Below are 14,978 nucleotides of genomic sequence, written 5' to 3'. Positions count from 1 at the left end.
GCCTGCGGCAGCGTCGCCCATCTCACATACACCCTTCTAATCTCACCAGGGTCACCCGAGGCGATCCCCACCGAGCTCGGCTTGATTGGCCATCACAGACATACGGCAAATTTCTGTCTCATCAGATCACCAGCTGCAGCACCTGCTCCAATGCACCCGCTGGATCCACAGCCACGCGGTTCTGCTGAGCCGGCAGCCGCAGCGCAGAGACACGGCCCTTACCTGCGCCCGCCCAGCTACCGAACGGCAACGACAAACTGCACCAGGTGAGAACCTCCTTTCTGGGAGTTACTTAAGGAATTCTCTAGAAGTGATGCAAAAGTGTCATATAGCCATGCTTTCTTCTACACTTCGTTCAAAACTTGCTCTTCTTTGGAAAATTCATATTTGGTTTAAAACGTGTTTAGTTGTGTCTAAGCATTCTGGAACAGTTCAGCTAGCATTTTATACAACGGCCTTTCTAGACCTATTTGAGGACAAGAATGTATCAGAATTTGATAAGCCTTACCTCTCTTAACTTCAAACGCCTTAATCTAGCATTTGGATTCGCTTAAATAAAAGCCCGCAAACTGAAACTTGAGTCAAGTTGTACTCACTACATTCTCTGAAGGATTTCAGCATCATTACCATGATTAATATCTTCTCCACTGCAATATTCCATTTGCTTGCCTTCTAATTTACACAAATATATGAACTCTTTAAGAGTTTAAGCTGAAGCACCTGTTATTGGCACCAGCTCATCTTGGAGCACATCATAAATCTTCCATGTCTCATGTTTGCCAGTCAGCAAGGAAGTTTCGGGTTGCTACTCAGAGATATGAAAAATATCAGCTTCAAACAAAGCTGGGGTGGGAGGGAGAGGGGGGATGAATTGCATTCTGCAGCCGTAAGATAAAAATTCTGGCAAGCAAAAAAGTTCAACACTCAAGTCCTCTTTTACTAGCTGTTACAGAAGCTGCTAATTAATCGTTAATAAAATTAAGAAATACAAATATGATTTTTGGTACCGTGTAATTCCTTACTGCAGCGTCATTAAACATGCTAACTACAATATTTCTAAATTTAAACTTCCAGAAATGGTAAAAGCACAACACGATGACTATTTCTAGTGAACACAATCAACTTAGCAACTGGAGTTGTTTGCAGCAATATTTTTTTATAAAAACCACATTTACTGGGACTCTCAGAAAACTTACATTATTTGAAAAGAGGATTCCCATATCCTAAAGTGTAAAATTTACCTAATTTGTTGGTTTGCAGTTGAATACAGATTTCTTCAGTCACGACACCTCCAAGTCTCAACAATTTTTTCTTTAGTATCGCTGCTGAGATACGACTGAATCAAATAACCCACAACCCTTCAGATTTTAAGGTGTGTGGATTTCTAAACCCCTGAATTTCAGAGGAATCTCCCCTTCTCCCCTTCGGTTCCGAAGCAGCACTGGGTATTTCTCCAGCATGTTGTATCTACGCTGGTTTCCAGCTGTTATATTCATTTTAAGGATACAAGCTCAAAATACCTGCAGGGTTGGTTATTACATCTACTCCTCTGTTTGTGTACTTTACTTCATATACGACCTTTTTTTCCCAACCTTGTCCCTGACATCTCTTTTATTCTATTCGCAGTATTTCCTAAATACCCCCCAGACAGAACAGGAAATCAGAATGGGAAGAGCAGGGAACGTGTTCAGGGAATACACAGCACTCCTGCTTTCTCAAAAAAACCTAAAGTTCAAAATTTCTTTTTGTTTGTTTGTTTGTTTTCCAATATCCACATTAACCCTATCAGCCTAGTAAATATATTTATATGTTTTTTATTTATATGCTTTTTGTACCTAATATGCTGTTCTTTTCCCCTCCAAAGACTTCCAAAAAACACTTCCTGAATCAGCAGAACTTTTTATTTGCATGCATTAAATTGGTCTCTTTCTTCTTGCTACTAAGTTCCAGTTTGACTTTGAGCCTGACCACCAAAGAAAGATCACTATTAATTTCTGCTTTTTGACAAACATTGACATTATGAAGCCATTATATATTTTCTACTGCAAGTCACGTGCTAAACCCAATTTCTGTTGGCTCCACCATAGGATTTAATGATGGATTCAACTTCAATGTCTATGGCAGGGTCCTTAAACAAAATTACTTGTCAAATTAAAAAAATAAGTCACAAAAGTGCAAAGGAAGCAGATATTCCACAGAATTAAAAACAAACTAACCAAGAACACCCTTGAATCAGGATTACTTAAAATTAAAAAGGGCAAAAATGCAGTGAATGCAGTAAAAATAATTATTTTTCCTTTTCTTCCCTCCTTATGCATTTAATATACTTGCTATATCAGACAGAAAGACAGCTGTAAATATGAAACAATAAAAATAACAATATCCAAGTGATTAATAAATTTAAGATACCTGGTTTCTTCCTCTGCGTTTACCATAATTCCGTCGCACAAGGGCTTTATAATTTTCATTTTTCTTGGTCAAATAATAATATAATACACAGTCGGGAACATTCTAAAGTGAAAAAGAAAAAAAAAATAGGTACTCCTGCTATTAAAAAAAATACATTTTTTAGTATTTGAGTTCTCTCAATACTTAAACTATTCAGCCCCTAGACTAAAATAAAACTCTATTAGATTTGTTTGCTCAGCAGGGAAGTAAATTCACACACAAATATAACAATATAACTATGCATAAAATTACAGTGTTAAACACAAGTCTCATGTATTTATAATATCCCTCAGCTTCTTCAGTCTGCATGATTTAATCTATACTAGACAATTCGCAAGTTTGAAAACTTATATTTATCAACAGCTGTATGTATTAATGATACCATTGTTTTAACAAATCCTAATTCTCCATTACCTCTTACATCAGTTCTGCAAAATCAGTTCTAAAGACTAAAATCAGTTCTAAACACCAGCTTAGCCAGCAGTGGGATCCCGCTGGCTTGAAAGGTGGCAACAAGATTTCTGAGAGTTCACACAGTGGCTCAGCAGAGCCAATTACGTCCTTATCTAAAGAGTGAGGTAGTTGAACAGCTCATACCTCCTTCAAAAAGAAAATAAGATCAGAACTAAAGCAAGTGCCATCTTATTTTATTGTTGTCAGTAGCGTCATTTCTCTTTTATTAGACGTTTGCATGCATTGACTGTGTTACTGATCAAGTATTATAAAATCTTGTCAACACAGGAACTTTGGTTGGACTTATAATTTTTTCCAGGAAGAGAAAATGATGCTGGGATGAATGACTTACATTTGGAAAGTTAGGGATCCCACCCTAGGCTCTACTTAGATTAAAAAAGGTCTTACCTTTCGTTCCAGGTAGGAAGCAATTAGACCAAAGTTCTTGGGATGTTGGACAAACCTTTTATAAATCAGAAATTATTTAAGTTTAACAACATAATTCGTTATCAAATAAGCAAAGCAATCTTTCAAACAATCTGTTCCACCAGCAAGCCTTTGATTTACACAACTGAAATTAGTCTAAAAAGCCCAGTTGTACAAATTTAGAACTAAGGACTTAACATTAGCTATTTGCTGATATAATGAGATCATATACCTACTCTTCATTTTCACCTTATCATGGAACTAAAGTATTTTTAAAAGAATTTCTCATCTGGGGACTAAATGCGCTTTGAGCCTACTCAGCTGAAAAATAAGTGAAGTCTAAAACTTTTGCAAAGTTTCATCCAACTAAGAACATTATTAAACGTTATTGCACAAAAGCTTCAGCATTCTCAATGTAACTGATGTTTACTGTGGGGTTCGGTATTTAACTGTCATTTGCAATGTAACAAAAATAAGAGATAAGAAAGCCCATTACTTCTCCTTAAAAATCTCTTTCTCATGGTCGGTCCAGACATTCATGAACTGTCTGTCTTTATAAACTTTCATGGGATCCTCCATCAGACCATTCATATTAATAAACTTCACTCGTCTTTGTTCTGCATCAAACATCATGGGAGGAATGACAGAGAGCTGGCGCATTTGTTTTTCATTATTCTACGGGCAAAGAACAAAAGAAAAAGTAAAGAAAGCAAAAGTTGCTACTAATGTTTACAGTTCTTGAATTACACAACTCTTTAAAGCTCCACCACCATATACATTCACAGTTAAGAAGTGGACAAAAAGAAGTTTCCACCTAACTCTTCTAGAAGTTGTCACTGTCCCAATGAACATTTACAGTCAGCTAAAGGAAACAGGGTCACAAATGATGAAAAACTAACACAGTGCAGGTTTTTGGAAAGGAAGAGTTTTCATGTGTTTGTTAGAGCTGGAAAAAACTAGGTTGTAGCAAGCCTGCAATGAACACAGACATGAGAAAAATGTAGGACAGATGCAATCAGGAAGCGAAACCCTTAAAAGAAAAGTACTTCTAAGACCTGTTTCAAGCCAAAGTTCACACACACACTCTCAATCCAGCCCCAAGGGCTTGTCTTATCAAACACACCAAACCCTCTGAAGAAAGACCTTGCACTGCCAGTAAAAGGATATCAAGTGACTTGCTGTGCTCCTACAGCCAAGTACAGGCATCAGCCTCACCTCCTGCTCAGAAAGTCCATCGATGATTTCTGAAATCTCATGTTCACTTCTAGCAATAGTTGCTGAAAGTCCAGCCCCTCTTTGGCCAACCCTAGAATTAGGGGAGAACAGAAGCAGTAAGCATAAAGTGGAAACCAGCTGTATTTTCAGATTTTGTATACAACGATGACAACTGTCAAAATTCTTTAAAATACTGCTACCAGTCTCCCAAATTAGTTAGTTAGGGCAGTTCATTCTTAAGCAGTGTCAGAGTACAAACTCTGTTCATGTATTGCTATTTCAAACAACTGCTCAGTTTAAGTCCTAAGAGATATTTTATAGGAATATTTCAAATCTATGGCAATACCTTTGGAATCGTTCTTGCTGTTCTCTTTGCTTCCGGATTTCTGGAAATTGTTTCTCATAGTACTCTCTTGTTTTGCTCTCCTTGGCTTTCCTGCGTGGATTATTTTCTATCCTGTCAACTTTTTTCTCCCATGCCTCCATCAGCTGATCGTAACGCTGACAGATCTTCTGTTCCTGTTAAATTCCAAAAGTAAAGCTTGAAGGAAACACAAATACCCTAAGTGATCAGTACACATAACATGGGATTTACATGACAAATTTGGGGATGTCAATTGAGGATCCAGACAGAAAACCAACCACATGCTCTTTTTACAAAAACATGGTAGTATTACCCGTTGTTTTCTTGCATGATTTCTTCTTTTAAAGAATAGTATTAGCTTTTTCCTCATCACCTGGTTTCTGGGAAACAGAATTGGGTAAAAAAAAGTGAGCTACATAGGAATCAAGCACTGATGAAACAATGATGTAACTAATACTGTATTTTATCAGAGAGAAGATTCTTGAAGACGGCTGGAATAAGCAACTGAGACAGAAAAGCTCATTTCAAGCCAGGTGCTCTCCTTTGCCACAAGAGAAATAATATGCTAAAGTGAGTAAAGTTGGCTTAAGGTATTACGCTTTGGAAAACAAATAATCTTTATAATTCAAACCTAAGGAGTTTTACAATATATTACTAAAAAAAAAATTAAGTATTTTGGAACTGCTATAGAGCGACATTTGAAGGAGTGAAGCAAGAAGCACTTTTTTTAAGAGAAGTTTTTAAAGGACAGTCATCTGTAGGACTTTTTCTGTACTTACAAAATATTAACAAATGCTAGTAAAAGTAAAAGCACTTAGTAATATGCACATAACTCACTATGCATTTCTTCATATCTGAAACCAACAATTTATTTCTTCTGTTGTAAAAACTTGTAGTACAGAAATTGGTTAATGAAAAAATAAATCTTACAAAGACAGCAATTTTATTCAATAGATTTGAGCCAACTTAATAAGTTCTATAATTTACTTTTATCTTTAAGTTATGATGAAAAGTTACTGTTTCCCTTTGCCTTCGGTACATATAACTCACTTCTTGTAGGACCGTTCTACAACAAAGAAAGCTGAAAATTACATAGACTAGAAGCTTTTAAATATGTTTAAAGTGCACACATCCTATTTGGAAACCACAGAAATCAAAAATTTGAGTGAATATCTGAGCCTAAACCCCTTAAATGACACAATGACAAGATACTAAAGCACTTACGTTTTGATGTTTTCATGATAGACTTTTGTGTCTGACGGTTGGTTGTAAAGTGGCTACAATTTTGGATTAGAAAGGTACATTTAGTACTTTTCAGTGCATGTAGTTCTAAAAGTATATGCAATATATTTAACAATATTGTAATATTCTGTCAACATTGCACTCAATCTGAGATGCAGGAATCTCGAGGGACTAGAAGATACTCAACACAAAGCACAGATTTCATTACTTAAAATTATATCATTATAACTACTTATGTATATAACAGTATTTCAACTTTTTTGTATTTCAAACACTTCTCTCAAATAGATTCAAATCTATTTTAAAAAATTATGCAGCAAAACAGTTCATTCAAGCCTCAACTCACCAGTGTATTTAAACACACACTTATTTTATATATAAACAAAGAACTACATCTGTTTACCACAACAGAATTACAGACACCAAAGCAACACTGGCAACACAGAAAATAGAATGAAAGGAAAACAAAACCAAAACCCACAACTTACCAGTTCAACTTTTGGACCAAGACCTTCAAAGATCTTGTGAGCTTCTTCTGCTTTTTTCTGCAAATAAGATTTTTTTGCATAGTCTAAGTAAATCACCTGAAGTTAGTACCAAATGTATGTCTGAACTCTTTCCCCTGTGCCAGCTGATAAATCCTTGTGTGATCCTTCTTAACCTACTTCTGTGGTGTTGCCTCAGCAAACGAGGAAACCTGCACCTGAACTGTGCGGTTACTACTCTGATCTCCATGTCTGGAAGCTGATAGGGCATAAAAGCAAAAACTGACCTCTGCAGTTCAAAAAGAACACACACTTAATAACTAATATAGCAAATAATTATTAAGAGAAGAAAGGTGTCCAGTAAAACCAAGTATAGATAGCTTTGAAAAAAGGAACTGAGACTAAAATTCTCCAATTGCAAAGGCTGGGAGTGTGAATCAATGTGTACAGACACACAGGAGTACGTCAAAGGTCCTTCCCTCACGCTGGGTGAAGACCCCAAAATAATTCTGACCCTAAAGGAGGCAGCACAGGACCAGCCAGTTTGCTTTCACATATCCATTTCGAGCCTGTAGGATCTTCCAAAGCCCCTTTTTCAACAGACAAGCTATCTGAATTGACCCAACCTACTCGATTGAATTTGCGTCTTTCCCTCCCAACAGTCGTATGTGCTTGCCCTAAGACATCGGCAAATAAAAATATAGAAGAAACTATTCCATAAAGCAGTTATTATTAGGAAGTGTTCTGCTAAATTCCAACCTCTTTCCATGCAATTTCGATCTTGATAAATTCTTTGGAACTTACAAGCTGTACAAAATAATTATATATCAGGGAAATATTATAGTGTTACCGTGGTAGAATGGTTTTTCTGGTCTCAAAACATTTAAAACTGAACTCTAGTCCTATTACTTTAACCAAATTTTAGCCAACAGTAGTTGAATATTAAAAATAATTATCTTAAACTGCATGGTTTGAAGATGAAAGCTGCCAAGCGGATTGGCCCACTGTACCACTGCAGATGGAAAGATACCAATCAAGTGCTACGTACACAAATAGATTAATACATCTTTAATAACGCTTTACATAAGAAAGCAAGTATAGACATGTGCTATTTGTTTTAAGCCCCATCAATATTGCCATTCTCCAGTACATGTAATTTCTGATATGAGAACTTAAACCAAGTGCTAAATGGATTCACAAATGCACCAGGCTTGCACAGCTACACTCAGTCAACTGAAAAGCGCGCTTACCCGATTTTCATCGTAAATAATTTGGACAATACTGCGGTGTTTCTGTTCCACTGGAGGAGGGGAGACAGGCCTCTCTGGCTCGGGAGGCTTAGCAGCTTCTTCTTCAAGTTGTTGCTAAGAGACAAAAGAAAGAAAGAAAAATCAGCCATCCGCACCACGTTACCCTTACCAGTAATTAGTAACCAGAGATAAAACATGCATCTGATCAACAGTTAGCACTGCCTGGTTTTTCTCTTCTTAACTGACAAAGAATGAACAAAATGGTTTTAATGCCAACAGGGACAGTAACAAGACTATTTTTTGTACTATGGGTAAACCAAATTAACTGATTACAGACTTGTTTCAGCTTGACATTTAAAGCCACTGTCACATTATGAACTATCAATACTTAAACACGAATAATAATTTTAGAGAACAGTTACACCAAACTTGCCTTCTCACAGAGGAAGTAATCCACAGAGATGTCTTTCTACATCGCAGATATTAAAGTCTCATTATTACTACTGCCTTATTTTTTAAAAAGGAACAAAAGTCCTTCTAACAATCCACAGAGAACAACATTTTAAACATACTCCACAGCAGAAATAAACCACTCCATGTATATTGAAGTTCCAAGATTGTTACAATACTAAACAAGGAAAAAAATCTGTATTATCCTCCTGGCTACTACACAGCTGTGATTTACTTTTACATCAAATAAATCTGATTCAGTGACATCTTCATTTTTTTTAATTGTAAATGTCCTTCATCCATACCTGCCACAAACATACAACAAAGAAATTCTGACACTAGAGATCCAGCCTGTCTTACAGCACTGGCTAGAATGTGCTATATTGCTGCATAAGAATTCAAAATCTAATTTTTTTGCAGAATGCCGTAATAAACAGGCTCAATTATTGCAGGCAACAGCAACTTCGTAATTTTTTCTAAGTCAAATCATAGTACAAACACGCACAAATGAGCCTTCAGAGATGATATGCATAGTACTTGCTGATTTTGTGGAAAATTGAACAAACAAAAAGATAAGCATCATTAACACACAGCCAGGTACTTAGTGACATCCTTTTTTGTTTTTTCTGCTGAAGGTCACCTTACAGGTCATTAAAATTCACACATAACTAAATACTTCCAGACCATAAAAACAATCACTCCAGAGAGCTGTCTATTTGTTACCCTGGACCTACATGTTAACAAATCCTATAGCGTAACACTCATTTCCCACAAAAAACTTAAAGCTGGCACTACTACTATCTGGATCTTTGAAAGACAGAAAAGGAAAAGGAGACAAGGACTTTTGTTTTTGCCGATGAATAACAGACGCCTGGATTGAAGGGTGGGTTTAGTTGGCCACAGCAGCTACTGGGAAGGCAACAACTACTGCCAGCAAACATTTCCTTTGCTTCCCGTGGCTGAAGTGCAGTTCTCAGACACAGAGCACAGCCAGGGCCGTATTAAAACAGTGATATTTCCTCCTTTATTTCTGTGTCTCTGTTTACTTTCCCCCAAGGCTGACTTTAGCTCCAGATGTTGAGATCTCTTGCCCTTGTGAATACAGATGATCCAGGGACTTTTGTACAAGTTCTGGTTTTGGATACACACATGAGGGATTCTCCCCTTGCACAGGCTGTGTCCCCTCACCCAACAGTCATCTTTAGAGCTGAAATTACAGTCACAGCGCCCTTGTGTCACTAGTCTTCTAAGAGAAGTTTAAAATATAAAGTCATGTACTGTTGGTGTTCCTATGTGGCTTTCTCCTATTTTCAAAAATGTTTAAAACTACACGATGTCCAACTATTAAACATTCCATCAAAATCATACACAGAACCTTCCTTTTTTAACTTATTCATTTGGTCCAAGTAACCAAAAAATTCACCACTACCACATGAAGTTTTTCCACGCCTTTTCACTGGCAGGTAACAAGATATATATGTACACATAACGGTGTCTGCTCTGCTTACTTGCTTTTTCTTCAGCTTGAGGATTTGCTGTTCAACTTTCGCAATTTCGCGATCTACACGGTCCATGCTCTGTATCAATTCTTCCTTTGACAGCTTTGAAGGTGAAGCATTTTGGTCCTCCCCACAAGGCTGACCAGAAATCGGAGAAGATGGTCCCTCATGCTTTCCTCCAAAAGCCGGGTCCTTTCATGGGGACAGGAGGTGGGCGGAGATTGAGAGAAATCAGTCACATCGATAACAGCAAATGAGTGTTCAGTAACCAAATCAGCATGCATGACTTTAAAATAATTTCCAGTTATTTATATCTCTGTTGAGGAGCTAGATAAGTTAAAGTTTAATATTTTAGTTTATTAATGCTATAAATATTTTACAATTAACTGACAGCTAATTTATGATACTGTAATTTCAAAGTCCACCTTTAAAAATAACAGCACACTTCAATATTTACCTTGAAACCAAAACAAGATCAAAACATCTCCCTTTTAAAAATATGTCTTCATAAATGTAAACAATATCTTTCATTTTTAAAGGAAAGGTTACTTAAGAGCAAATCCTCAATACTCTGCACATGTATTGATGAGGATATTCTTGAAGATAACCCTGATCAGCCTGACAAGGTACATCTGGAGCCAGTTGTGTTTGTAAACAGTAAGTTCTCTTGAACTTAACATGACTTACAAGAAATGATGACTTAAGAGAGGACAGGTCATTTGCTCATTTGGCTCTGATTTTTTTGTCTTTTTTTTTTTTTTTTTTAAATCTGGTTCCAAACAACATATTTCAACACGCTTCATGTTCTAACATAAGCTCTGTTGCACCTTGTCTCTGTTTATGTCCTCAGACCATCACGCTCTGTGACCAACTTGTTGGCAAACGCCAGCTCAGTAAAACATCCCTCACTCAACCAATGGGACTGAAAGATGACATGTCTGAATGCCACTTCTCCTTAACATTATACCAGACTGTATTTTTAAATTGAGACAGTAGATTTCTGTACGTAGTGCTTGGGTAAAACCTCAGCGACATGCAAGCATGTTGACACCACATGCCTTAGCTCAGTTTCTCCAACCCCCTTTGATATTATCTTTGCTACATAACAGAGCAAGTTATTAAGAAATCACACACTATCATAATTTTACTTCACAGACAGGATAAAAAAAGAAATAGTAGAAAGAAGGTAAGACAAGTAATCAACTTTAAAAGTCTGGTGCCTATTAGCTTTTGAAGCCATAGGGTGAAATTTTCCTCTAAATGATCCAAATTTAGAAACTTGAGCACCCACCTTCAGAAGTCACACCCACTATGCATCACCTTTCGGTGTATGAGCCTGTGCACTTGCGTGAGTGCATGAGAGAAGGTATTAAATATTCATTTAAGAGACATTTGTCTGCTCTATACAAATTGCTCTCATCAATATTCAGTATCTACAATACAAAATATCCACACCAAACTAGACTGCCCTAGATTTACCCAAAATTAGACAGTGACATGTATAATTAGTGTTATGTAAATAAGCAGATTCATTTGAAATGCTTAAAAGGGAGAGGGGGCGGCAGGGAGTACTTTGACCATTCAGTACAAATATTAATTGCAGAAAAAAATGGACTTGCATGCATTTGCCAGCAGATTTCAATTGAAAAGCAGAAATATTTCATGCACTATACTATAATAATTTTGCAACTGAGGTTTTAATGACCTTGTTCTTTTTATGAAAGACTAACACTGACTCAAGACCATAGTTTGTGATAATGTGCAGAATTAAATTTCTGGGATTAAAGGATGAACCTAAACAAATAAAAAAACTACCTAACAGAAAAAAAAAAAAAAATTAGCTCACTTCATAGGAAGTTACACCTTCAACATCATAACAGAAAATATCTTTACCTTCTTAATATCTGCAGACCTCAAACCTTCCTGCAGAGGATGTACTAAAGGCAAGACAGTAGCTGCACTGACACGCTGAAAATGGGAATCAGAGACTTGTTCAAGACGTGGTCGCTTAGATTCCAGTGAATCATGATCTGTCTGAGATGGACCTGGATGAAATTGCTGTTCATATCCAGTTCTCCTTTCCTGTGGCCTAATATACAGAAGAGATAAACTATTAACACACACACACTTTCCGTCCAAAAAAACCTATTTGACATTCCTCAACCCTTTTCAAATATATAAGAGATGCAATTTAATGAAGCTCCTTCTAAACAGTAAGGCAGACAAGTGTTTTTAAGTATGATATAGAACAGTTAAAATCCATTGAAAAAGACAACGGTAACCCGAATCTAAAAGACACTGCTTAAATGCATGCCTATCATTACAAATCCTTAACGAACCTTACCAATGCTACCATTATATTGTTCAAATCAAAGCTCTGATCCAAGTAATAAACAACAACAACAACAAAATCCATGAGATAAATATAGTACTATATTCCACTGAACACAAATGACCACAACTGTTCCATTATTTCATTTTTGGAGTCAACTTATTTTCAAATGTATACAGAATGCTTGAAATGAGCCACAAGTCTACTTGGATCTTGATCTCTACCAAAATGCTACTATATAACAGAAACAGTCACTGATTCAGTCCATAAGTCATTTAAAAACTTCTCCTTCTCAGAAAAATGTCACAGAACACTATCACTCACTTCTTCACAGAGCAATGCCCAGGATGGCCATAAAATAACCTCATATCCTTCAACATCTTCCTATGGGGTGCCACTGCAGATACAGCAGTAGTTTCCTGTATTTTGCCAGAACTACTGAATAAGCTCTTACAAATTTACAATGCAAGGGGGGATTTACTTCTGCTATAAGCTGAAGTTTTGAGAACTCTATCAGCACTAAACCAGAGCCTTACTGACATTTTGGTGACACAAGGTGAAGGCAATATCTAAGCCCCAGATTTCACTATCAAGTTATTTCTGGGAATATTCTAATGAGATTTTAGGCTAGACCGGTATTTACATAACATTCATCACCAGTATTTGTTCAGAACCAGATACCTCAGTTATAGCCAAATAAACTGCTAGCAGTAATCCAGCAGACAAAGTTGCTCCTAGCAGATATACTTACTAAGAGTCCAAGAAAAAAAAAGGTTGTCACAAACAATAACACTTGCTTGTGACTATACATCAGCATCTTAATATGCTAAAGAATTGAGGTGCATACATCATATAGTAACCTCTCCTCTAAACAGAAGCGTATGCTTGCTTACTACAATCTTAGTAGTAACTTACTACAATTGTAGTAACTTACTACAATCTAGTTAATCTTATTCTTATCTCTAGAGGGTTTTTAATTTCTAAATTGGGTTTTCAAAGTACATCCAATATTCTTCAGGTATATAGTCAAATTAATGCTTAATACAGTCAGAAAACTTTCTTGAACCTATCAACCTTACAGTAATAGTAACGTACATCTGAACGTTCATCAATATCCATGATGAAGTAACCTGTTTTACTGAGAAGTAAGCTATTACCAATCTGAAACTAAATTACAGCCCACGGTTCACTGTAGTTGTCTGCTATCCTTGTCCTCAGTTAACCTACTGGACTCAGATCAGTTGCACCTATTTACACAGCGACAGCAATGGTACACGAGACTGGCAAAAAGGGTATTTAGAACAAAAGACATGAAGCTGTCAAGTGACTTGCCAAAGGCAGCATACGCTCCCATTTAGTCCCCTGTGCCCAGATAGTCCATTTTGTACTACATTGCAGTGTTTTACAATTCTTACAACTCAAATATCCAATTACCTCTGTTGTTTCTTACTTACGTCAATACCATCTGTTGAATAAGCAAGCTTAATCTAGGAAATATGACAGGTAATATTCACACTGTAACAACTCTTGCACTTGTTGCTTCTACTGGGCAAGATTAAATTATCCAAAGGTACAAACCTTACAAACTTTTAGCCTAAATAGCATAGAAAGTTTGGAACGTGCACTTGCGTTCTCAGAAGCTTAATGACAGTGTTGTTAGGAGAGGTGTAGGAAAAGCGAACTAGATTGTCACCTCCTGTCTGTGAGACAAATATGATAGTTGAGCTAAAGGGTCTCAGGAATTACACAACAGCTACAACACTCAAATGCAGGAGATCGACACTGAAACTCAAAAGCTTTTCTATACAGAAGGTAAAACCAGCTTTACAGAAAGTACAGACTCACGGCTGAGTCCTGTGTTCACATGCTTCAAAACCAGCGCCCTCACCTGTCAGAGCCCGGGTGGAATTCGGAAAGCAAGGACGGTCTGCGCCGGAGCTGCTGCTGCTGCTGCTGCAAGAGCTGGGTTGCCTGACTGACTTCCAGGTGAGACGAACGATAATCGGGAACCGCAAATTCCTAAATGAAACATGCTTCTGATGTTAACAAGAACAAAGGTGCAGATGACAGGATCAAAAGCGTTTGGTGTCATGGAATGATCATTTCCAAAATTATTAAACACAGACCAAGACCAGATCGACAAAGCCTTATTTCAGCTCAAAAAATAAAGTGGCAGTTCTAATTTCAAATGAACTTTTGAGAGAATAAATACTTATGCTAAGAATTCCACCTAGCTTATTAACTTCTAAGAAAACACAAATGAGTCAGCAGCAGCAGAACATCCTTTGAAAAAAAAAGTCCTTTAAAAATCAATTTCGCACGTCCAACTACCAAGTGGTAAACTGAGAATATATTTCAGCAAGCCTGAGGCAATTTCTTCTGTTACCACCTCAAGACATATTTGTATCAGACACTATTAATCAGGACTAAGAGTTAGACAAGATGCATCTTCTCACTGATAAGAATTCATAATCAAAGCGAGGTACAAGACAATTTATTTGTATCTATGGGTCTTCAGCAACTTGCTTTTAAAAATTACATGCAGCTGGCATTAACCGGAGAGGCTCTACGAGACACACAATAGGTCATTACCCATAAGATTTAGTTTTTACAAATTATCTAAAAATAAATACAGAGCAAGCCAAAAAGCTCCAATTCTTGAATTTCCTTTTGCAAACATGTAAGTAGAACAAAACATCTGAAGTGTCTGTAGCAGAAGGAGACTTTCATTAAAACGAGGGAAACCAGAGCTGTTCTGACACCAACAGCTTAGTCCTCCACAGCCTAACATGCCAGAGAGAGCTCAGGGTGGCA

General features: G+C 36.9%; 1 protein-coding gene and 1 long non-coding RNA gene across 8 annotated transcripts in view; one reads left to right on the top strand and one right to left on the bottom strand.

Annotated features, from left to right (window-relative positions):
• NCOR1 (nuclear receptor corepressor 1) overlaps window positions 1-14,978 on the bottom strand; it is a 59,133-nt gene that overhangs the window by 28,853 nt on the left and 15,302 nt on the right. For all 5 annotated transcript variants that reach the window (XM_065646864.1, XM_065646865.1, XM_065646866.1 and 2 more), the window contains exons 3-14: window positions 14,053-14,183; window positions 11,726-11,921; window positions 9,842-10,024; window positions 7,884-7,997; window positions 6,637-6,693; window positions 6,131-6,183; window positions 5,220-5,286; window positions 4,889-5,061; window positions 4,543-4,633; window positions 3,824-4,002; window positions 3,310-3,364; window positions 2,410-2,511 (exon numbers count right to left, since the gene is read on the bottom strand). In XM_065646864.1, the coding sequence (XP_065502936.1) occupies window positions 2,410-2,511; window positions 3,310-3,364; window positions 3,824-4,002; window positions 4,543-4,633; window positions 4,889-5,061; window positions 5,220-5,286; window positions 6,131-6,183; window positions 6,637-6,693; window positions 7,884-7,997; window positions 9,842-10,024; window positions 11,726-11,921; window positions 14,053-14,183 (1,401 nt within the window). The remainder of the gene's footprint in view (window positions 1-2,409; window positions 2,512-3,309; window positions 3,365-3,823; window positions 4,003-4,542; window positions 4,634-4,888; window positions 5,062-5,219; window positions 5,287-6,130; window positions 6,184-6,636; window positions 6,694-7,883; window positions 7,998-9,841; window positions 10,025-11,725; window positions 11,922-14,052; window positions 14,184-14,978) is intronic.
• Window positions 22-14,357, top strand: LOC135995514 (uncharacterized). 3 transcript variants are annotated; one of them, XR_010607130.1, is made up of 5 exons: window positions 22-266; window positions 5,377-5,476; window positions 9,935-10,042; window positions 10,372-10,458; window positions 11,743-14,357. It is a non-coding gene; the product is annotated as an uncharacterized LOC135995514 (long non-coding RNA). The 3 variants fall into 3 exon arrangements; XR_010607129.1 differs by having other exon boundaries at window positions 10,372-10,489; XR_010607128.1 differs by lacking the exon at window positions 11,743-14,357 and having other exon boundaries at window positions 31-266; window positions 10,372-11,735.

Source organism: Caloenas nicobarica, chromosome 17 (assembly GCF_036013445.1).
Source record: "Caloenas nicobarica isolate bCalNic1 chromosome 17, bCalNic1.hap1, whole genome shotgun sequence".
NCBI lineage: Eukaryota > Metazoa > Chordata > Aves > Columbiformes > Columbidae > Caloenas > Caloenas nicobarica.
The sequence above is the reverse complement of the archived record's forward strand: the minus strand, read 5'-3'. Positions and strand labels throughout refer to the sequence as shown.